The 25,852-nt window shown below is 36.5% G+C and overlaps 1 protein-coding gene across 6 annotated transcripts in view; it reads right to left on the bottom strand.

Annotated features, from left to right (window-relative positions):
• LOC138705231 (tudor domain-containing protein 5-like) overlaps positions 1-25,852 on the bottom strand; it is a 245,950-nt gene that overhangs the window by 143,634 nt on the left and 76,464 nt on the right. For 5 of the 6 annotated variants that reach the window (XM_069834040.1, XM_069834041.1, XM_069834042.1 and 2 more), the window contains 2 exons: positions 15,773-15,891; positions 7,926-8,102 (listed from right to left, as the gene is read on the bottom strand). In XM_069834040.1, the coding sequence (XP_069690141.1) occupies positions 7,926-8,102; positions 15,773-15,891 (296 nt within the window). The remainder of the gene's footprint in view (positions 1-7,925; positions 8,103-15,772; positions 15,892-25,852) is intronic. The other variant, XM_069834043.1, reaches the window with a different exon arrangement.

Raw genomic sequence — 25,852 nt, forward strand, 5'->3', positions numbered from 1 at the left:
TTTAATATTCCTCTTAAGTTTACAGAAGTAAAATGTGAAATTATTTTAATCACATTAGTTCCGTGAACACTTCTAAATAATCCCTGAAACTTCGAAAAGATGAAAATACACGTTTAAAATGAAAAAAATATATATTAAAATTATATAATTAATTATAATTTATTTATCCAATGCCTTAGATACCATTCTTCACTAATCATGGCCTCCTACATCATGACCTATCTAGTACACGTATCGATTCTAAAATCCATGCCATGATATGTGATTATATGAGGAATTATTTTCAACATATTTTCTTTCATAAAACATAATTTTTCGTTATGGTCATGGATAAAATTACGTATGGTACTTGTGAGCGTGATCTTTATTCTACTCGTGTAATTTAAGGACTCGGCTTACGCCTCGTGCTTAAATCTTTCCACTCGCGCAATAAAGATGCACTTACCTCACAAGTACCATAAATAACTATTATTATGTGCATATGGTTCATCAAAACAATAGGAGAACATCACACATTAGGTGCTGTGCAGAACTCCAGTACACAATAGGTATGTAAAATGAGACTTATTTTGCCTTAACCTTTACTCAACAGAAACCTGTGCATAATGCAAAAAAAGATATGGTACCATGCGATTCCATTATAGGCAGGTTTCACTGTAATTATATCCATGAGCAGGCTTAAGATGTGTAATTCCTAAGTTACTGATTGTTGTCAGCTTGTCAGTGATGATAATACACAAGAACCTCGTTTATCCAGCCCTCATTAATCCAGATTTCCGGTTTATCTGGATTGATTTTTTATTCACTGTATTATTTTTTTTTTGTATTTTTTTTCATCACGAAAATATGCGAGCCTTTTGAATAATACTGTACACATGAAACTATACAGTTGTTATGTTGGCACCACAGGTAGCATAGAGATCGCCGATCCCAATTCTTCAAGCTACCGTTACCAGGGTCAGTGTGGATCTGTTCCCTACAGAGTTAAGACACAGTGCATTGTTCTTTTGTTCCCGTGTTTTGAGTGTGGGTGAGTGAAATGGCATCGAAGTGAAAGAAAGTGGTTGTTTCGATGTAAAAAAAGTTGGAGGCAGTAAAGAGAATAGATAAAAGAAAACTGCTGAAAAATATAGCTGCAGAATATGGTGTAGGGACTTCAACTATGTCAGACTGGAAGAAGAACCGAAAAGAAATTGAAGACTTTTGCTTCAAAATTATGACTGAAGACAGCTTACAGAACACAAAATACAATAAAGAAAACAAGAACTGAATCGCTAGATGACGCATTATTCGTTTGGTTCAGTGAACTAAAAAGAGAGCATGGTGTTCTGATATCCAGTCCGATACTGCAGGAAAAAGCGTCAAGTTTAAACAAAAAGCTACCCGATGCCGATCCTAACTTCACAGCCTGCCAAGGTTGGTTAGAAAGATGGAATGCTCGTCATGGCATACGTCAACTTTCAGTGACAGGCAAAAGTTTTTCGGGGAATAAAGTGGCAGTGGAACATTTCAGAGAAGAATTTCAAGAAATGATTTCCTCCGAGAACTTAACCCCACATCAAATTTATAATGCCGATAAATCTGGACTTTTTTATCGGATACTACCCAGTAAGACGTTGGTTTCTAAATTAGATGACTCGGCAAGAGGTTATAAAAGGTGTAAAGATCGAATTACAATTGAGGACCATTTTTGCAAAACTTGCTAAATGAAAAAACTAAATTTTACAGGAGAGACAAAAAACTGAATGGAGACAAGTAGGTTATAGGTGCAACCATCACACTTTGACACACTATAATGAATAGAAATAATTCAATTTTACTAAGATAACTTTAACATCATGTAGAGGCCTGCTTTATGTTAACGAATCCACCAAAATCTCTCTTTTGCAAATTTTGCAGTTAGCAAGTTTTGCAAAAACGGTCCTCAATTATGGCTGGTAGCAATTTATCTGGGAGACACAAATCCCTCTCCTGCTGACAGGGAAATCACAAAATCCACGTGCTTTGAAACATGTCAATCGATTCTGCTTACCAGTTGTTTACAAATCACAAAAATGCATGGATAGACGTGGCATCTTTAAAAACTGGTTCCACAACGATTTTGTACCGAAAGTGAGGAGATATTTGGAGGAAAAGAGTCTTCTGCTGAAGGCCATATTGTTTATTGACAATGCAACATCACATCTGGGAATGGAGGTGCTCTCAGTGGTGACTTCAGAGTGAAGTTTTTCCCTCCTAATGTAACAGCTCTTTCACAACCGATAGTGTACTGGAGAATATGAAACGTATATACAGAAGACAGCTACTAGGTAAATTAATTGAAGAAGAGGGAGAAACTGGTGTGATTTCTGTACTGAGATCTGTAAATATCAAAGATGTGATTTTTATGGTTTCATCTTCTTGGAATCACGTTACTGAACTATCAATTAAGAAGTCATGGAAAACAATATGGCCTGCTGTTTGGGATTCTACAGCTGAAGTTTCTGAAGTTGTCGACACGTCCGAATTCCTTGAAATAAGTATTTGCAAACATGCCTGATTGTTTGGATGTAGATAGTGACATAAATGCTTGGTTGCAGAATGACAGTGATGCTGGTTAAGGCATAATGACCGATGACAAAATTATTATACAGAGGACAGTGATTGTGAATTGGAAAACGAAAGTGACGTTTTAGGGGAAGAAGTAATGCTTCATGCGGAGGCAACAGCACAACTGGAGAAACTAATGGTTTATCTAGAAAGTCATACGGAAACAACTCCAGCCGAACTGATGTTAGTGAAATGTCTACGCGATCGTGCTGCTCTCAAATGCTACACAAATTTGAAACAAAAGAAACTTACATAATATTTCAGTAATTAGGAGTACAGTACGTACTGTATTGAGTTTATGTGCCAAAAAAGTGTTTTAGCGTTTTTTTTTTATTCTTGTTAGTGTCAAAGGTTTGTTGTATAGATTTATTTTCTTTGCTTCCTTTATACTTTATAAAGTATACTCGTATTAAAACAATTATATTTTGTGAGGGGGATAGAAGTTAACCTTGGCAGGGATGTTAATATGAATTCATGAGGGGGGATAACTTTCCAACAGAGGGAGGAAATTCCCCCCATCCCCCTCCCCGTTAATTCACACTCTGAATTACTTACTACAAACAGGCAAAATCTCATATCCGGAACTTGCCTGGTCTCATTGGTGCCAGATATGAGGGATTCTACTATCTATAAAATACAGAGGGGCCCAAAATATATACACACTTTCATAGAGTCATGCGGTACCTATATGGACTACTTCAAGATGTGTAGTCTGATATTCTACCAAACAATGGTGCTGCTAGTCATATAAATATCAGAGCCAACAATTCAATTGACAGAAAATCAAACAAAATGGCAGTAAGGTTATCATTCTAGCAACAAACTCATTTTGAAGTAGTATTTTCAATTGGAAAGTATGTGCAAATGATAACAACAATGGCATCATGAATTTGCAATAGAACTTGCAGCAAGTTTGACAATTGGACGAATGATACTTCAAAGTCTGATGGTATCATGTGTGATGTGCACAAGCAAAGATCCAGAAGGCCTTGAACAGCGTCAAGTCCTGCCTTCTCGGTCATGGTGTTTGGATATTCACACGTTCATCACAGAAGGTCGCAAAATAACGTGAGACAGGAGTTAGCAGATCAAGTGTACAATGCATATCCCATGATTGTTACATGCCATGAATGAATATGAAGAAGAGTAGTTTGTGAGAAAAATGATCTGGTCTGATGAAGCACAATAATTCCAGCTGAATGGTATAGTGAATCGCCTTATTTGTGTGTAGTGAATTCCATAAAATTCACATGTTCATCTGGATAAGACAGTCAATTTACCAGAACTCAATGGCTGGTATGGACCACCATCCAGGGGTGTAATTGAACCATTTTTTTTTTAAAGAACAGTTAATGGCCTTGTGTATCTCGACATGTTTTGAACATCCATTTTATCTGCATTTGTTCTGATCGGAATAAGCAATTTTATTTTCAACAAAATGGCATACCACCATACTACTACTGAGATGTGAGAACCTACCTCAAAGAGATCATGCCAGCTCAACAAATAGAAAAAGAGGTGCTGTTGAATACCCTTTACACTTATCCAATTTAACTACTCTGGACTTTTACTTATGACAGACATTAAAGGACGTGGTGTATTACAGAAAACCACCTACATTGGCTGAGCTACATGTAGAAATTGAAATGGCATGTGCAACCGTCACAGTGGACACATCGGTCAATTTGCTCGTGGAATAGTTTGCAAACAAAGAAGTGTTTGGGTATTAATGGGGAGCACTCATTGCGATAGTAGTTGTTAAACATGTCTCATAGCCATATCTTGATGTGCATCTCAATTTAATAATGAAGCTCTTACGCAGATATTTTGCATGCTGAATTGTATATACATGTTGGTACAGAGTGGTCCAACAGGTATGAACATCCAAATTTGAGGAACACTGTGCACTACCATTCATTGCAGTTTAATGGATTTAATATCGATGGTGTTTTGTAAAAAGGTTCTATCAACAAAATCAGAAGATCTAAAAAAAAATGTATAAAATCCATTTATTATGTTACTTCTTTCTTTATTTAAGTACAGTATTTGCAGAGTTCTTTTTTCATACATAAAGAAAATGAGTCAATGGAGAAATAATTTATAACCATTTATTAATGTAAAGCCACAAAATTGTTGATAACATCCTTACGAAGCACCATCGATATGTATTATCTTACAAAACATAGTCAATATGTATTAACTAAACATTACTATTTCCATTCATAGTTTAAACATTTGTTTCATAATGAAAACTCTGCCAAAGTTGGTTCCAAGCCCGGGTGAAAATGAGAGGGGAGGAGTAACACCCAATTAGAAAACTGTAGGTAACAGTAGCCTACATTGTGAGGATCCCTTGCTTAAAGGAGCAGTCCGCGATAAAATTAAGTTGGGTTTAATCAAACACGTTTTTCAATCTAAGTAGAATGTAATTTGCCGCACGTCAATGCGAGGTATGGTTCTTGAGTTACTGACTCCGCTCAAATACTTATGACGTCACAGCCACTGAACTGGTGTGATTGCGTAATAGGCCGAGAACATCCCGAGTGCAATGCTTTGTATTAAATAAACTTCTCGCACCGTAGTACACGTGAACAGAATTTCGGACTTAGTTGTGATTGAGTGAAGTTATATTTTGCTTTTCATTTAATCATAAAACAGCACATACCAACGTTGTGGTTTTATGTAGGGCTATTTTCTTTTATATGAATGACTTTGAACTACAGTAGACAAACAGAAAAAATTGTATCGTAATACAGTTTAAAATGCCGTGGTGTTGTGATTTTTCGTGTTCAGAGGGAAGAACAAAAGCAGAACATGGGGAAGGGGTATCATTTCATGTATTTCCGAGCAGAGAAAAGTCACAGCAAATATTTTAAAACATGGGCGAAGAAAATCAACAGAAAAGATTTTACACCATGGAAAACTGCTGTTGTGTGTTCTAATCATTTCCATGAAATTAATTTTGAAGAATCGTGTCTATTAAAAAGACGTTTAATGAAAGACAATAGAACTTCTATGAAAATGAAGAAAACTGCTGTCCCTTATTTTTGAAAGGAGAATCTCCCCAAGGTAGTTCTAATACTAAGCGCTCCTCTGCTTATAAATGAAAAAAGATTGTCGAAGAAGTAATAGCAAGTTGCAGTGATGCACCTATAGCTGAAAATATTGACGTATGTGTAGTTCTCGATGAGGCTGAAAATTCACAGAAACCTAATATAAACAAAGCTGTGCAGTGTGAGATAGGGTGTGGGACGCTAAGAAATTGTGTGGTGCATCAGATGTGAGTAAGCCATAAACTGACTTAGATCTTTTCAAATAGAAGAAGAAACTTCGAATTCGAATTCATCAGGTATAAGGTACAAATTGTTTGAACATTTTTAAAAAACTTTACAACTATATTTCATCGGCAAGACAACATTTTATAAAATAATTTCAAAATTCGTAGAACCAACAGTAGGTGTAGTTATTTTCAGATTCATGAACAACTTATCAATTCCCTAAAAGATAAAACCGTGCAAATCACCGTGATGACCAATTTGACTCACCTGGTTACAGTGCAAAATATGTCACTTACAGTGTAATGGACCTCGATTCAGATAATCTTATAGACTTCGTAGTTCTGCAAAAGGGCCTAATTGTAGGCAATCTTGAAAAAGCAGCATGCGAAAAAGTTCTAGTTCGGATCGCAATAAAGGAATTAGGAAATTCATGAGGACCAAATATCAATGGTGGACCATCAATTTATTTGGCACATTGCAAAAAGCTTATCTAAAAACCTTAAAGCCGCAGCAAAAACATATGAGAAAATCCAAATGTGGAAAGACAGCATCATAAATCACTCATGGTGATTATGTGCTATATGTGAAGGTGATTCTGACGACTTAGAAGACAGATTAATTTCTGTATTAAATCATGTTTGTAATATACACAAACAGAGACATTCACCCATACAATAGCGAGAGGGAATGGATCCAACCTGGATCCAACAATTACAATGCTCTGAAAAATGTTGTATGCAACCCTTCCCTTTAAAAGACTTAAAGCAGACTAATCAGTTCTGTCACACCAGCAAACTTGAATCATATCATAACGAGAGATTGGTTTACATTCCTAAGAGAAAACACTTTCCATATGATGGAATGGTAACAAGAACTATGACTGCGATAGTGGGCCATAATTACAACGTGAAAAGAGATGTAACTGGCTCCAGACTCCAGTACCCTAAAGCCACTAAACGATGGGTGGAAAAGAAAACATACAGCAGGAAGGAAAATGCGTGGAGAGAAGATATACAGAGAAATATGTTGGAAATAGCTCGTGATTATCAACTACTGCAATTCGATGATGCACATGTTTTAGAGTGTTCTCAAATATAGCCCCTGTGCCTGTGCCTAAACCGTGTGACTCAACAACTATGGTGCAATAGAATAATATAAACCATGTACTAATTTATTGCTGACCTGAGATAAACACGTATCTGTAGTCCCTTCATAACGAATATTTCACGTCTCATATACATTCACTCACGCAGTGAAGACGTTGACTTAGGTTATAATTGATCAAAATATTAAACCTTTTCAATTTGAACACTTATCAGACACAAGTCGTTCTAATCACAGAATGCATTGTACACGGGATTTAAAGTGGGATAGAGTTTGGGTAAGTTATTATTATTATTATTATTATTATTATTACTATTACAGTATATGCATGTGATAGGTTCTAAGTAAGTAAATACAAATTCACGTTACAGTCAGTTATTATTAATAACTGACTGTAACGTGAATTTGTATTTACTCGGTCAACACTGTATGTCAAACGGAACTACAATCCAGTCTTATGAAGCGATCAGTGGTTATGACGTCAGAGCTTGCAGTAAGACCTTTAATATTTCACAAACTAAAAGGCGTAGAGAGATGAGACAAACGCCGTTAATCTAAGGATTAATTAGGTAAACATCCTATAATATAATCAAAATTTCGAATTTTATCACGGACTGCTCCTTTAAGGCTACAGGCAAAGATTTTATGGAGGAAAAAAAGACGTGTATAATTCCAACTGCATAGTACATGGATAAGTCTTATTTAGATAGTAGGTAGGAGTGCTATCAGTATCAGCATATCTCAAAGAATATAAGTTATTCAAATGGAGTAAGACTGAGCATTTACTGGCATGGTCAGAACGACCTTAATAGTAGTAAAGCTGCAACGCAGAAGGCAACAGGAAACCACCACAATACTGTTCCTAGTCGGAAACTATTATGGAATCAGATAAGCATGGTTGAAGTAACAAGGTGACACCATTACAACTGGCTGATTGAATGAATGTGATCTTACCTCAGTGATGAGCAAAGGATTATCACATTCTGGATCTTCATCACGTACATGAGGGTATACTCTTATTTTCTGATTCACATATCGCAAATGCAAAATAATGTCATTCAGAGATAGTAAGAATGACTCAACTGTGTCAAATCCCATTTCAAGTATATTCAATTTACACGAAAACATTTTCTGAAACAAATTGAAACACCATTTAATTATTCACTGTCCAGAATGGGTCATAATATAGACAAATATAAAGAGATGAACAAATTACCACGACACTTTCAATTTTCCATGGAACCAGTAGTACATTTACAACATGCAGAATGGGTATTGTAGAATGTTCCAACCTTAACTATTCATATTCAAATACATGCAGTTTAAATAACAGACACATCTGAACCTAAGCCAGGAAAGTTCAACCTAACCTAACGTAGGAAACTTAAGATGCTTACAACAGGAATTATGGAACAAATTTCTTTAAGACAAACAAATGTACACAAACTTGTCCCATTCAATAATATTAGATGGTGTGTGTGGTATGTGCTGCCAGTTTGTAAAAGTGGATGCATCCATCCACTTTTACGAACATCATTGGGAATTTGTAAATTCTTCAAGTTTGTCATGTTCATTTTCCTTCAGCAAATTTGAGTATCCTGAATAAAATACTCAAGAGATGAATGTGAAACATCTACAAAGGTGATGTAAAAAGTTTCCAGACCTAAGTAAACAATTGGTTATACAGTTTGGTTTAGTTCTGATCCAGGGAGAATACATTCTGACGCAAGGATAATTCCTTCAACACATTTCTTAACTATTATTGTAACAAAATAATTAAAATAAGATCATTTGGTCCAGGAAGCATTCGTTTTTGGAGCAAGGTTAATTCGTTTAACATGTTTATAAATTAAAATTGATCTGAAATAAATTCTTAGGACTAATAAATCATTCCAAGTCATTGTCTACATAAACTACTCAAAAAAAGTTTTGCACCACGGGGATATCTTGCTTACTTTTTGTTTATGTTAATATTTATGTTTATGTGTATGTTTTCTTGATCAGTAAACATTGATATTGTCATAGTAGATTGCCACCTATCCATTGAGAGACGAACTAAACCTTCTAGCCTCGGTATGTCAGTAGAGTGTGCTGTGTCTGGAATCCTGAACTGCACTGAACAGTGTTCTGTTCAGTTTGTCAACATGCCTAGAAGGATCATCAGCATGTTTACTTGTGCGAGCATTGTTACTTTGCGACAGGAAGGATTGTCAACACGGGAAGTTGCCTGTTGGGTCGGTGTACACCACAGCGATGTCATTAGAACATGTCAACGATATTGTGTTACTCAAAATGTCCAAGACATGCCTTGCAGTGGTCTCTCTCAGTCAATAACAGCCGAAGACCGATACCTATGAATTATGGCTTGTAGGAACAGAGAGAAGAATGCCACGGAACTGCTCAATGCCTTCTTGGAGGCAACTGGGACAGATGTGTCGACCTAAACTGTAAGAAACTGACTTCACACAGACAATTTTGCCTCCAGACGTCCTACAAGAACACCATTACTACAACCTCAGCATCGTGGCTCGAGGAACAGATAGGCAAGAGAACACCTGCAATGAGACCTGGATCAATGGCATAAGGTCCTCTTTACTGACAAGTGCAGAATTTGTCTGACGCCTGACTAACATCGTAGGAGAGTGTGGAGAGAACCAGATACCAATTCACTACTCAGGCATACTGTCCATTGGATCCAATAGGGAGGTGGATCAGTGATTTTTTGGGCATGAGAACTGCTCAGTACCGAGACAGGATTCCCCAGCCCATTCTTCAGCTTTGTAACCATTATGTAGGCGATGGGTTTGTCTTCCAAGACAACATGCGAGTGCACTGCGCCCGTCTCGTCAATACCTTCCTCCAGGAGGATGGCATACAAAGAATGAAATGGCCTTTGATGTCACCAGACATGAGCCCAATTAAACATGCTAGGGGCGTGTTGAAACATGCAGTATAATGCCGCAGAAACCCACCACGCATCCTACAAGCCGTCAGGAGAGCCGCTGTAGAAGAGTGGAACTTGCTTGACCAGCAACGCCTCAACCACCTTGTTGACAGCATGCAGAGGAGGATCTAAGCATGCTCCAACGCAAGGGGTGGAGTAACACGATATTAGAGTCCCCCAGAAGAAGTTTTTGATTTCGACGATTAGCACAGAAACACTTTCCAGCTAATTTCCTTTGTTTTGATTAATTGTTTGTACAGTAAAATTTGTGTTTTATTTTCATAATGTGTATCAACTGTAATCCACGCACTCTTCAAAACTGTGATGGTTCAGAACTTGTTTTGAACAAAAATTCAGGCGGTGCAAAACTTTTTTTGAGTAGTATGAATAAAAACAAATGAAAATTAACATGGTATGCATCATAATCTAGTACACAGTCACAAAGCTTGAGGTGATTTTTTGCATTTCTTGAATTACAGTGCTCCAAGCGGCTAGCTGCTAGGAATACTAGGGACAATAGACTGTGCTGGTGGTGGTACTATTTCGCATTATTGCTTGTAAAGACTGCGAAATGTTCGTTACCGGTTGTGATAGATGTTAACAACTAAAATAGAATAATTGAGGACAGTTTTTGCAAAATTTGCAAAATTGAGATTTTGATGGATTCGTTAACATAAGGCAGGCCTCTACATGACGTTCAAAGCATCTTAGTAAAATTGGGTTATTTCTCTTCATTGTAGTGTGTCAAAGTGTGATCGTTTTTTCAAAACTTGCTTTCTGCTATAAGTTAGACATACAGCAAAACTTGCTTACTATAGTGTTTTGTCTCTCCTGTAAAATTTAGTTTTTTCAGTTAGCAAGTTTTGCAAAAACGGTCCTCAATTGGAATAATAATATAGGACAAGGAGGAGACGTTTGTAAGGTTGTTTCAGATAAAGAAGAGTTGAAGTGTGGCCTATAGGTTCAAAATAGGCCTATTTAACACCACAGACTCAATGTATAGCTTAACTAAATTAGATTGCACTTAAGAGAGAAGTGTGATTTTAGGTTTAATAATAAAGTACACAGCTACTACAAAAGAATCATTCATTTTCAAACTGCTATATTCTAGAATCACTCGTTTTCAAATTGCTATATTCTCCAAAGTATTACTCATACAACAATGATACAGTGACACATCAAAAGAACCGGAAACACATCTGGTTTGCATTGTGTACACCAGTTGGCAGCACAGTGTAGTGCCTGCACAAAATGGTAACAAAACAAGAAAAGAGTTTTTGTGTGTTGGAATATGCGAGACTATTGTCTTCCAACAAGACAGGGCACTCCCTCATTGAATGCTTGATGTTTGTCACTGGATTGGGCGTGTTGGTGCAGATGACCAAGCTCTGTTCCCTTGGCACCCCAGGTCACCAGACCTAACGCCATGTGACTTCTACCTTTGGGGTACATTAAGGACCATAAGGACCACGTCTACGTACCTCCACTGCCACAAACACTGGTAAAGTTGAGGGAGCGCATCAACAATGCAGTAATGGCCATTGACATGACAACACTACACAATGTGTGGAACGAACTGGACTACCGCCTGGACGTAGTGGCGTGCGGTGCTATTTCTCGATGGGGAACAGATCAGAAATAATAATAATAATAATAATAATAATAATAATAATAATATAAAAATCTGTACTATGATTTTGCAACATTACCAAGTCCTTTTTTTTTTTTTGTTACTCCATTAACAACTTAATCAGAAAAAGAATATATTAATATAAAACAGATTAATGATATTATATTATTGTTGTTATTATTATTATTAGGCCTAAATATATAATACTGTTAACTAAAAATAAATAAACCTAAATTAAACCTACAATTTACCGCTTGACGAGCACCCAGTTAACTATTTCACAGAATTATAGTAGCTACTTTGAAAATGTCTTGTATAAGATTTTGTTTTAGCTTTAAGTTATGTAAGGAGAGGAGTAGGTTTGCCATTCAAAATAACCGCGCTTTTCTCAGCAACATTGATCGAACTAAACGCTCTCGACTTCAGCTGATCGATACAACGATCGCTGTCTTGGTTCGCATCAGGGAGCTCGCGCTCGGTCTCGTTGAAGTTGGAACAGGCAGGAGTCACCTGTTCCATTGCCATTATTTCGTCATATTTAACGTAGGCCGCAAATGCATAAATCGTACGGATTTTTAAAGAACTATTTTATAATTTCACACACAATATTATGTCATACGAAAAAATTTTCGAACTTAATTGTTTTCCGAATTATCACTATATGAATAAACTAGCTTGATGAAACAGTATATTCCACATTTCTCAATACTCCGTGAGGGAAGAGGTAACTCTACAGCTTCCAGCGATACTTGGGTAAGTTCGTGTCTGCTCGAGCCTGCTTCGGAGAAAACATTGCTTGCGACTCCCATCACATCATCACGCACAGCAGACGAGAAGGGCTCGAGTCGTTGTCACTTCACTGCAATAAGCCTGCTAACGATAGCTGTTTTCGCTTTTCGAAAACTGTAAGTAGGCCTATCCTTTAGAATGAAGTATATCTCACAATCTCAGTTAAGGGGGCAGGGAGGAAGGGAACAGCCTGTTCCCTCTGTTCCATGGAGGAACCGCCACTGATGTAGTGTCACCTGAGGGGCACACATAGAACATTTGTAGATTGAAGGAATAAATGTGTTGCATGTACAGTTCTTTTGATGTATCGCTCATTGTTGTATGAGTAATACTTTGGAAAATATAGCAGTTTGAAAACGAATGATTCTGTTGTGGTAGCCCTGTATATTAATTTCTTATGGATTGCGAAAATCAAATATCTAGTATTTTTTATGGCAGTGCTCATAAACTTAAATGTGGATCATTAATTACTAAAGCTCTTCTTGATGTACCTGGCTTTCCAAAAGAGTGTTGTGAAGAAACTAAACTGTTGCATTTGAAGATATTTGTCAGTGTTATATTACACTATATAATTAAATTTCACAATGAAATGCTTCAGTCTAATCGAAAGAACACTAGGTATTTAAAGTTCTCTCACCTGAAATTTCTAGAGAAATCATCATTAAGCCCACTCTTTTCAATGAATATATTTTTCATTTACTCATTTTATTAATATTTTTATGTAGCCTATTGGTTTATTAGAGACATAGAAAAATTAATTCGGTTGTAATAAAATTGATTGATCATGTTTTATTTTCAATTTTGGTGTGATTATTATTGCTTAACCTCATCCTAGGCTTACACTACAAGTTGTGGTAGGTACATGTAAGTTACACTCATTAATTCATATTATCATGATGATGATGATGATGATGATTATTATTATTATTATTATTATTATTATTATTACTATTTTGTTGCATTGATAACTGTAAATTAATATTTTATTAGTTTCGTAGTTCATTATCACTCCACTCATTCAAGGTTATATAAATTTCAGTTCATTTCACGTCAACACCTAAAAACAATATTACCGGTATTATTTCTTGTATCTTCGAGTTTAATATACATCATGAAAATAATAAATAAACGGTATGTATTTAATATTTCAATAATGGAAGGAAAGTGTAAATTTTTCCAAAAGAACATGATAACTAAAGTATAACATACAGTATTTTGTCGTCTGCTAGGAAAGGAGTCTGTGATGAACTTGCTAGTAGCTAGCCACTAGGATCACTATTATCACCTCAACTGTGAATGGATGCATATTCCCTATGTATTGAGCTACCTGACTGTATATACTAGACTGTGGTACATATCATTAATACTATTTTAAGAAATATAGAAACAAGTATGTAATTAAATATCAACAAAAAATGAGTACTTTATGGATTGTTGTTTAGTCAACTGTCTGGAGATAGGTTTGAACCTCATTACGTGACACCAATAAGACATCACTCATGAGGCAACTAGCCAGGAGATAATGAGGTAGGGTAGCCAGTTCTTTTCCCCCCTCCATTGCATACATTGCTGACTAGCTACATATTACACTAATCAGACTTCAGATGTATACAAACGATTGTTCTTTCTCTGACACATATCATCAAGTGATAATAGATGTACAGCCTTAGACATAAAAAATGACAGCTCTCTTGTAGCGTGAATTTGTCTAAGTACACTTCATGCAGCACCTGGTTTACATAACTAGGGAAAGGATGTTTATTTTGCACCTAATTTACTCCTTGAATATATCTTCGTTATAGATATTCAAAACACTTGACCCATAAACAGACAAAAAAGTAACAAACAAAAAAAAAAACAAGGAAAAAAACAGAGTGGAGCCGTGCATAAGAAATCCTTCATGTGTAAACCACATTTTCACAAAATCAAGAGTTCTTCTGAAGGGGACTTAGCATATGGCAGCCAGTCATTTTTTTTTTGTCTAAGACTTTACATATCAGCCAGGGATTATTAATACTTAATATATACCATGTGTATAGAACTATTTGTAAATTATTTCGGTAATTCTCCAAAAAGTCTACACCAATGCACCCTTTTTCCCCCATCCCAAGAAGCATTTAGGCGTGTGAGTTATGGGGGGTTATTAGGCTGGGGAGAAACACATGGTGGGGAGATTGGGAGGTCGTAGATGGCGACATAGTGGATGGTTATTGCAAAGTGCATTAGATGGTGGTGCAGTTGAGGGAATGAAACTTTAGTTCATAGAAGGCTCTTCTGTCTTATTTTCTTCAGAGTACCGCAATCCTTTGCACCGGAAATGCCGATAAATAAGCCAATGTTATTCCAGCACGCGTTATTTGCTGTATACAGTTGTATAGGGAATGTAGCCTAAATCAGAGTCAAATATTTTTAATTTTAAGGGCTACGGACAATGGCCGAAGTTGAGTTTTACTTTAAATGTTCATATCCTAAGCGTGTTGAAATAGAATAACAATGGCAGCCAACTGCGCGACTCTGGGTATTCACAGACTCTGATTTTCTCTCTTCCTTCTCCTTCCAACTCGTAGCTTACTCTTTTCTTCTTTTTTCCTTCCTCCAGTCCTTCTTTCGTCCTCTTCTTTCTTTCTTTCTTCTCTATTACGTCCTTAATCACGACATGTTAATAATGTACAACTTAACTTGTGTGGTTTCGATCCAGCGATGTTGCTGTTGTGAGAATGTTGCCTTAACGATTTCGGATACCGAGGTATCTGATGGAACAGATTTTAAATATGCTATTGTAGTAAGACTTTATGAGAAATGCATATGTGACAGGCGCACTAACTTAACACGCAGTTTAGTGCATGGGAATTTCTTCGCATAAGTTATGGTGCGATTAATGGCAATGGAGTGCGAGGGATGTAAGGTGAAATTTTTCGAATCTGCAAGGCACAACAAAAATCTAAACTAACCAAACCTAACCTGTCACAGATTGGCAATATGCAGGTGTTGAAAAGAGAGATCAGTTTTGTATTTTGTGGGGGAAATGTACATTTGCACGAAAGTACTTTGACTTCAAAAGCCTAAACTAACCAAATCTAACCTGTCACAGATTCGCAATATGCAAGGTGTATAAACAGAACTGATATATTGCACAATCATTTGTAGGACTGAGTGACGTGTTCTGTCGAAGGTGGTAGGGAGGGGAGCAAAATGACGTCAGTATGTTTAAACTTTAGCAAAAACAGTATAGCCTCCTTTGGTGTAGAATATTTGGAAAAATACCGTTATTTCATCTCTCACTTTCATTTGACCATGAAATAATCCAACGCAAATCACACAACAGTCCCATGTATGGTTTGGGAGGATGAGGATATCGAAGTTTCAATGAAAGATGATTAACATAAAATATTAATAGGCTACACACTACAAAAATTCTATACTCAAATGACTTATTACCTCATATAAATTCACGAATTCATCACTTGGCAATCCACTTGGATACGCCATCAGAAGTTTATCGATGTTGTACTTCACTTTCGAAGGCACTCTGGGAACCATAGTTGTTTCTACAGGCACTAAAAATAAAACAGAACAGAACATTTAGTTTTCCAGCATAACTCCCGGTTGTTTCTGTTTTAATTCTGAGTAAAAGAAATAGGTTATAACTTCATTAAGCATTTGAACACTCATTAAACAAATAGAAAGGAACAGCCATAGTGATCCACGGTAATGTGTAGGCCTACTCAAACAGTTTTACCGCAAGTCTGGTCCACAGTAAAATACTGACTTTGTATTGTATTTTTTGGGCCAGGAAAAATACTCATATTTTACGAAAATATTCGTCTTGTTATTCAATGATTTATAGTACCTATTATTGTAGACAAAAATATCGTACTCCGTAGCTTAGCCAAATAAAACACAATTATTTCATTTTGTAATACCTTTCTGCAAATAAATGGAAATCAATAAGATGTCTTCATACTACAGATTGCACTTTAAACTTACAACAAAAACAGTGAAATAATAAACGTCTTAACAGGAAATCTCCGTAATAAGGGAACAAGAAAAAGACAATCTCCAATAACGTAACAGTAGCTATTTCTATGAAATTATTATTTTAGAAAACTAAAGTTTCAATCACACACTGCACTCTCACTTTTTTTACGTCTTGTTGGCAGTTAAACCACATCATATTAAACTGCAAAGCAAAATGTATTACTTCATCACTCGTAATCTATATCAACAATAACTTTCATAACGAACTATGAACAATAATCACGTTATTAAGCTATTCAATACATGTCAGTTGTTAGGTTACGACCGTTATGTTTTTGTTTTCTTTATGCTGTTATTTATACTCGCTTTAACGTCTCGGATCATATCGCGAGTTAATCTTTAGGTGAAATCCGAAGGCCTGTATACTATTGTTGAGACTGGTTCTATTGCTGTGAATTAGATGGCGTCTGTAGATATACTGATTTGTTATAAATATGATTTTGGTGATGAATGAGACCGGTGATATTCAGGGATGTTGTGGTCCGAATTTCCTGGCATTTTCCTTACGGTTGAGGGAAAACTCTGAAAAACCAGGAAATTTAACCCGACCGGGAATCGAACTCGGGCTCTCTGCGTAAGAGACCAGCATGCTGATCCCTAAACCACAGAGGTGGTCGTTATAAATGTTATAAAACATCATAAATATCATAAAAGGGGAACTTAATTGCTTCTGAAAAAACTACTTTATTAATATAAAAGTAACTTTTAGTCTTAATTGAGTCAACATTTCAAAGAGTTGTTACTAATAATAATAATAATAATAATAATAATAATAATAATAATAATATATCCAATTATTTTAAATTATACTGCGAATCTTTAAGACTTCAATGTAATATCAATTTTCCAACCAGAGTAAGTTAGTGTTCCCAGACGTCCCGTAAAATACGGGATCGTTCCGTTTTTTGCTAATGAGTTCCGTGTCCCGAGAAAGTCTCCGGGACAGCTTTCCGTCCCGTAATTTATAGTTCTAAACTGAGAAAAACGGAAAAGTTACAATGTCTATTCCATATTACAAACATCGCACTTCATCATTGCACGTGACTGTAGATGGACTATTATGAAACAATATTATTGTGAGTTATTAATTTATCAAGGCGAGTGATGGCAACACCAAATGTTTAGATGAAGTCTGAGTGGATCTTTTTAAAAGTACTGAAGGAGAACTCTCAAATTTGAAGAGGGTAGTGGAGTTCATTATGTGTATCCCTGGAACAAATGCGTGCGAGATTATTTTCTCGCATGAATGCTCTATGGACTGATGAGAAAAATAAATTGTCTGAAAAAACAGTAAAATCAATGCTTGTTGTAAAATCATTCTTCAGTAAGGACTATGTTGCTTTTCATGACATGATTCTTCAAAATAAACAATTGTTAAGTGAAATTCATTTTTTAGAGAAATATTGCAAGCAGTGTTGCCAATTCAGCGATTTTCCCACTAGATCTAGCGTCTTTCATTGTAGTTCGCGGGTAAAATTTGTGAAATTTGTACAGTATTGGTCTTACAGGGATTTAGCGGATTGTTTTAAAACTCACAGCGGTAAAATAATCTTATTTTGCATTGCCAATATAGCAATTTATCGGTTTATGCATTATATCAACGGGTTTTTAAGAATCGAGTTGGCAACACTGATTGCAAGGCCAAAGTGGATTGATTTATAAGAACATTGTCACGTTAGTAACTTAGTATATTTTGTAGCTATTTCTGTAATAACTTAGTAAAAACAATTTGAAAGCAACTTACATAAGAAACTTAAACTTAATGCAAATATGCTCCCTAACAATTTTGTTTACTTACTCTAAGTTAGTAAAGTGTTTGTGTAGTAAACTTTACTACACACACACTTTGAAAGATTGGCATGTTTGATGGGTGCGCATACTAAACTTACTCAGTGATAACTGATAAGTGTCTCGTATTTTTTTCTAATATGTCTGGAAACCCTAAACCAGAGGCATTAAGTCCCTAATTGATATTATTCTAGTTAATAATCCTAAATTTTACTACAGAATTCACAAAATTTATGGCAATGATCATAATCTACTAAAGCGCTTTCAGAATAAGAAGACATAAGGCGGAGCTAGTTTAGGCCGGTCTATGTCGACTAGCCAATGCTAGTTAAATCGTCGCGAAGTCTCGCTGATGCGTCGCGTATTACTTTCTTTCTTGCGCGCACAATATTTATACTCAGGATTACATTTTAAGCTGTATCATTCGATAGAGCTTCGAGATTTGAATCTGACGGTACAAGAACGGAATTCGTACGTCGCCTGGTTCGCATGTTATCGCTTAAACTAGTTCACATGTTATCGCTTTAAGACTACACAATGATTATATCTAGGTTATTTAGCGTCTGAATGAAATGAAGGTGATAATGCCGGTGAAATGAGTCCGGGTCCAGCATCGAAAGTTACTCAGCATTTGCTCGTATTAGGTTGAGGGAAAACCGCGGAAAAAACCTCAACCAGGTAACTTGCCCCAACCGGGATTCGAACCCGGGCCACCTGGTTTCGCGGTCAGACGCGCTGACCGTTACTCCACAGGTGTGGACAGAACCGTGGTGAGGAGATTGCAGTATGTGCGTATGGGTTATGTAAATAAGCCTAATGATTTGTGTGTGTGCATAGAGCGAAGTTTATTTCATTAAATTAATAAGAGTGTTATAAATTCTGTAATGGACAATGAATTGATGTAATATCTTTATAAACTATTACGTACTGACAGACTGAATGACTAGAACAACCGTGGCTCTTGTTACATTAATGCAGGGAAGGTACCTGTAATGCGAGTTTGCCAATGCGTGAGCGTTCTGCTCTGGCTTGGAATTGAAGCGCCTTGCAGAGCGAGAGCAGCTCTGGCTGACTAAATGGAGCTACTCTCATGCCTGGCCTGGTCTAAGGCATCCTGTCTAGGACTCGCGTTACAGAATGCGTGCTGGTTCGAGTCTTCATGGGGGAAGCAATTTTCTCATGAAATTTCGGCCAGTGTATGGGACCGGTTCCCACCCAGCATCGTGATGCACTTGGGGAGCTACAATAGGTAGCGAAATCCGGTTGTGAAAGCCAGCTATAATGGCTGGGGGGATCACCATGCTAACCACACGATACCTTCATTCTGGTTGAATGATAGTCCACCTCTGCTTCGGCATGTGAACGTGAGGCCAACAGTTGGCTGGTCGGTCTGGGCCCTTCAAGGGCTGTAGCGCCACGGATTATTACTTATTATTATTATTATTATTATTATTATTATTATTATAGTTGGCCATGGAATTGTATAAACATGATCTTCATATGAGAGTTGTATATATTGGCATTATTCTATTATCTAACTTAGGAACTTTATACTGACACCATGTAATTTTTAAACGAGTTACTAGTGAGAATGTTAGTACTTAAGGTTTTTAAGGAACCCAAGGTTCATTGCTGCCCTCGCATAAACCTGCCATCAGTCCGTATACTGAGCAAAATTAATCCAGTCTCTACAATCGTATCCCACCTCCCTCAAATCCAATTTAATATTATCTTCCTATCTACGTCTTGCCCTCCCCAAAGGTCTTTTTCCTTTCGGCCTCTCAACTAACATTCTATACGCATTTCTGGATCCACCCATCATATATGCTTCATGCCCTTCCCATCTTAAACGACTAGATTTAATGTTCGTAATTATGTCAGGTGAAGAATATAATGCGTGCAGTTCTACCAGTGGCGTAGCGTCAATGTAAGCTAAAAAGCTCAGCTTCCCCAATTAATAATAATTTCATAATAACCTGCAGTTTATGAACAAAATTATTTATTAATTTTAATAGAATTTATATTTATGCGTTAAATATTGTGATGCGGCAGCTCAGGATGATTCGTGATGCAGCAGTAAACAAGAAGCCTGCACACACCAGCTTCCAAGCAGACTGGTTTCTTTCACTCATTCTTCTGTGTAACCCACCCCGCAGATTTTCCATCCCTTTCTAATTAAACTACCATGGTCGCAAGGCTCGAAGAAGCTAGCTTTTACATTGAAAATAATTCAGTTTCCGAGTTATCCCTTTCGTGAGTTTTGTTAAGATAAAGTGTTAGTGTGCATTGTGGCTGATATAATAAATAATGAGTGAAATTACAGTTTCTATCACCAATTTACTTGAATTTTTAGGACAATTCTATTATCAAGACTGACTTAGAACAAAAGTGCGGTTTAAAAAACTAATGACCGTGTCTACTTGTTAGAGAAATGTGTAAACCGTGAAATCATATTTTACTACGTACCATTTGAGGTCATGCCTTATTGGTGTTACTTACGAGGTTCCAACCAATCCTCGGACTGCTGACTTGACATTGACTACTATTTATTTTAAGACTATATTTTTGTAATACGTTTTCTCATATGTACATGAAAGACAACTTGAGTTAGCTTCCCCTGCTTAAAATTTCATGCTACATCACTGAGTTCTACATTCTGTAACTTTCTTCATTTTCCTGTACAGCTCTCGGATTACTTCCAGCATTGGACCTCGGACTCATTTCGCCATCATTAATTCACATATCATCATTCATACAATACATACATACAATAGCCTGGGTTCAGTTCATGGTGTGGCATGCTGTACTTGTACAAGAGCACAGCCGTTCGGCTATCCAATCACTCACAGAATAGAAGTGGTACACACAATAAGCCTCAGGCTGCAGTGTAAGCCTTTGGGGCCCTTCTCCATACAAAGTAAAAGAAAAAGTATGAGATTAAATACCATAGGATGAGTGTTAGGAATGACACGTGCGGTACTGTCTAGTGCGCGATCTGTGGGAGCCTTATGGAATAATTACCCTGATCTTTATAAGCATTTTCATAATGCGTCTGTAGACCCAAATAAGGGAGAGAGCTCAATATTCTGGATTGAAAACAAAATTAAACGAATAAACCTTTGTTCTAAATATGGGACTTATGCTCGATGCTTTAATAGAACTTGAACACTTGTCCTTAAAATTACAATAAAAGAAAATCATACTGTCTGAAACACATCATTTAGTAGTTTATCTTAAATATCATGTCTTACAATCAATGGCAAATAATCCAGATGAATATTAAGTTCTCACAGCAGTTGATAAATTAATGTAAAGGAGTTAGCTTACAACATGAAAAAGTGTACACGATGAGTGAGCAGTGGCGGTGCGTTAATAAGAGCACAAGAGCACATGAACACCTTGTTTCCATTAATGCACGACTAATTTTATTATTTAATACCATATTGGTGTAGCGGGGATGTATAATATCAGGATCGAGTATTTTAAACTTCCCGCATCTTGCATAAACTTCTTATGTAAACTTGGCAACATCCCTTCACGTACAAGCCCTGCTCTTTTCAAGAAGGTTACAGAAATTTCACGCTTGCGCGGGAGAAAATTGTCTTTCGCTGGCCGCTTATGACTCGTCAAGAGCACAAGTGATCAGTGAATCTATCCTACAGATGTCAGGTGCATCGATGCCTATTGTTTACGTGCTATATCTCGAGGAGGAAATTTATTTTTTATTATTTTTTTTATTAGGTTATTTTACGACGCTGTATCAACAGGAGAAAATTTAATTAGTCTGTATTTTAGCCTGCAGGTGTCAGCATCTCACTGTCGGAACGTTTACTTTATGTGGATGTTGTGAATTACTGTACTTCAGTGTCGGCATGTAGCATAGTTTGGCTTTCAAAGACGTGCTGGCTGAATGTGATGGTGGTATGAATTTAAATATCTGTATGGTGGTGTATATTATTTAAGAATAATATTTACTGGCATGTATTTATAGTAATCAATCTATGCAAATGGGATTACAGTATTGTAGAGGCTATAGTGTATCAGTGTGTTGTGAATCAGTAGCGGCTATTCAAATGACGAAAGTTAAGAACATTTCACTTGTTATTTTGCAAGTCATTTGATTTATATTTCATATATTAAATTATTCAATTTTATAAACTACAGTGCTATAAATCAATAAATCTCAAGTACAGTATCACCAGTCTGTTTAAATATTCCCGCTGTTGTGTAACTTTCACGTCTCAGTTCCTTGTGCAGCAGCGACGAGGCAATGATTCTCAAATTTCAAATTTAAAATATTATTTTGGTCTTCTATGTTAGGGTGGTTGCTATGACAACGACTGAGACATTTCCTCCCGCACTTCCATATTCTTCAAGAAACGGGTATTGCTGTGACGAACACATATTCGGTCTTCAACCCAGCCGATGCGCTTTCTGTAATGGGTGACACGGAGATTTATGACTACTTGTCTGTCCAGCAACATGGCGCATCCTGAAGAAAATTCTTTCATAAAAATTCTGCTTTGTCAAGTCTTCTTCCTATATAGGTCCTATTATGTTTTATGATTTTAATTTTTGTGCTGATATCTTCATTCCTTTCATTTTTTATTCTTCTGGCCACAATTTTACCGTCCCTCATAGGAAAATTCCATTCAAAATGAATACTATGAAAGCAATGGAAAGACGGTTTGATATTCTGAACACAACCTTGTTAGTGGAAGTTGTGAATGAATTTTTGCCTTTCCTCAGTACCTCAGTCTGTTTTTCGTCGTGTTTTGTGTCGGTAGGCCTATGTCAAGCTATTCAGTTGTGATAGGCCTAATTTTTTAAATATAATTTATTTTTACTTATTACTTTATTAGGTGAAGACATTAAGTATGTTTCAGTTTTTAATGAATTTCTAATAAGTGTGTTAGGACCTACTATATAAGTTTTTGTATTATTATGTTGCAATGTGAAAATTAATCTGTTCAATGACACAGTGTGTACATTAATTCAAACCTTGTGCTAGAGTCAAATGTCTATTGTCAAACGCCTGGCATTAGAAAACAACATGTGCATACAAAATTTCAAGACAAACTTTAAGTAAATGGCAGTTATACAGACAAAAATTTGGGGCCTCTAGTGAGGGAGTCACATTGTAGTTGTATTTCCATGTAACTCGTAATACTGTCTTCTAAATGAAAGAAAAAAAAAACAAGTTATATACTAACAATGTAAACAGAGTTTGATCTTTGAGCAATAGTTATAGAAATAAATCATATTATCTTTCCTTCTGAACGTTATAAAAAAACTGATAATGATGATGATGATGATACATAAACTGACCTTTCTAAATTCATTGCACAACTCCTTGTAAATTAAGGTGTTAATTCTTATAAAGTACTATATTACTTTTCAAAGCAATAATGATACAAAGACACAAATTAAAGAAATTAACTTAGGAGTGCACTAATCAGTGCAATTTTTTGACATAAGGAGGTCCCTAACTATAATTGAAGAACATTATCGAACATTTTTAAGTTTGTGTTGGGTTATTTGTTTGTGACAATGATGTCAGTGTTGCATTTAAAACTTTTAGCAAGTCTCATTATGGATGTGAGATGATTGTCAAATGAGATCTCTGTTAGTTTTATTGAGATTCATTCTGGGGGGAAAATGTTGTTCACATGTATATTTGCTTCTAAATATTGAAATGATCTTTGCAGCAAACTTATGTAACCGAGGGAAGCAGGTGCGACTGGTAAAAGGGAACAATATCTTTAGCCTTGTATTGTTGTTCCAGTTTTCAGTCTCACACGAGATGAATGGTTCTAATTGCAAGTTTGGTTAGGTATCTTTTGGTTTGACACTGAAAGACATGTGTACTCACCCCTCCTACATAGGACCCTTGCAGCTCTCTTACAGCAGTGGGAGCAGAAGTGAACTGTATATCTGAGTAAGGACTGGCTACAGTGATCAAATTTCTATAGTGAGTACTCATTGACATGGCTGTTTACAAACTCATTTTCACAGTTGTATTCCTAACCACAAATGAAGCATTTGTTAAAGACAGCTCTTAGTATGACTGATCAATCAGGACATTTATTTACTTCACGATATTCATCTAACTTTCTTGTGAGATAAATAATTTATTTTCAAAAAATTGTCTGTCCAGGCATTCTGGATTGCCAAAAACACAGAATTATATATATATATATATATATATATATATACACACACTGCCGAGCAAAAAAAAACGCAACACTTGAATAAATTTGAAATATCAAACTATAATACAAATTATAACATTACTGTGTGCTTCTATGGACCTGTTTGTCTTAAGCAAGTATTAATTCATGTTTTGGAAAGGAAAGTATACTCATTGGGTGGTTTGTGACACCCTTTTTGCCACTTCCAGTCCCTTACTCTATATTGATTGCTGTGCCATTAAAATTTACAACCCTAAACATAAGCAGCCAAAACAAAGCTACAACACTATTGTTTTCTTTTTATGCTTATAATGGAATTCTGTGATAATGAACTCAATTTTAAACATTATTTACGAGAGTTAAGATGCCGTTAAGCCCCGAGAACACCAGGAGAGTAGTCGCGTTGGTAGAGGATGACCACAGCTTACGTTATGTGACTCAGGTGTTGCATGCATGGCCCCGTAGCTCTTGAAGAGTATCTGGACCATGGTGACGGACATTCCTTCCTAAAATATCCCACAGATGATCAATTGGGTTAAGATCCGGACTACGTGATGGCCACAGCATGAGTTGGATCCCTACTTCATTGAGGTACTGGAGGACATATCGCGCCACAAGAGGACGTGTACTGTCTTCCAAGAGCACGAAATTGTCACCAATAAATGATGCAAAAGAAAGAACATGTTCCCCAAGGATTCCTTTCATGTAGCGATGGGCAGTAAAAAACTCACCCTCCACAAAGACAAGGTCCATTCGTAGAGTAAAACTGATGCCTGCCCACACCATCACTGAACGGCTATGAAATGCTGTCCTTGATGAAAATTTGCATAGAGAATACCTTTCTCCAGTCCGCTTCAACAATTTTTCTCTTCAATCTGGGGATCTGAGGCAAAATTGGGTCTCATCTGAGAACAAAACTGTTCTCTACTGTTCCTCAGCCATTTCCTGATCTTCCTTTGCAAACTGTAAGCAAGTTTGACGATGTTGTCTTGTAAGCTCTGAGCCAGGAGCAGGTCTTTTGGAGATCAGGCCAGCATCATGTAACCTCCTCCTCACAGTCCACTCACTGACATTCACACCTCGCACTTTTTCTAGTCGATTTCTGGCTTAGACTGCAGTGGTGCGGCGGTTACGCAACACTTCAAGGCACAAGAACTGGTCATCTATTGCAAGAAGTTAATTTTTTCTTACCATATCCCGGTCTTCGAGAATATGAACGAAGTTCCCAGTACCTCTGCACTGTACGTGAAACCGTCGACGGAGTTGTATGCAACACCTGAGCCACATAACGTAAGATGAGGCCATCCTCTACCAACGCCACTGCTCTAGCAGCTTTCATGGGTTTTAGCGGCATCTTAATTCTCTTAAACAATGTTTGAAACTCAGTTCAATATCACAGAATTCCATTATAAGCAAAAAAAGAAAACAAAAATGTTGTAAATTTGTTTTAGCTGCTTGTGTTTAGGATTGTAAATTTTAATGTTACAGCAATAAATACAGA

Source organism: Periplaneta americana, chromosome 8 (assembly GCF_040183065.1).
Source record: "Periplaneta americana isolate PAMFEO1 chromosome 8, P.americana_PAMFEO1_priV1, whole genome shotgun sequence".
Classification (NCBI taxonomy): domain Eukaryota; kingdom Metazoa; phylum Arthropoda; class Insecta; order Blattodea; family Blattidae; genus Periplaneta; species Periplaneta americana.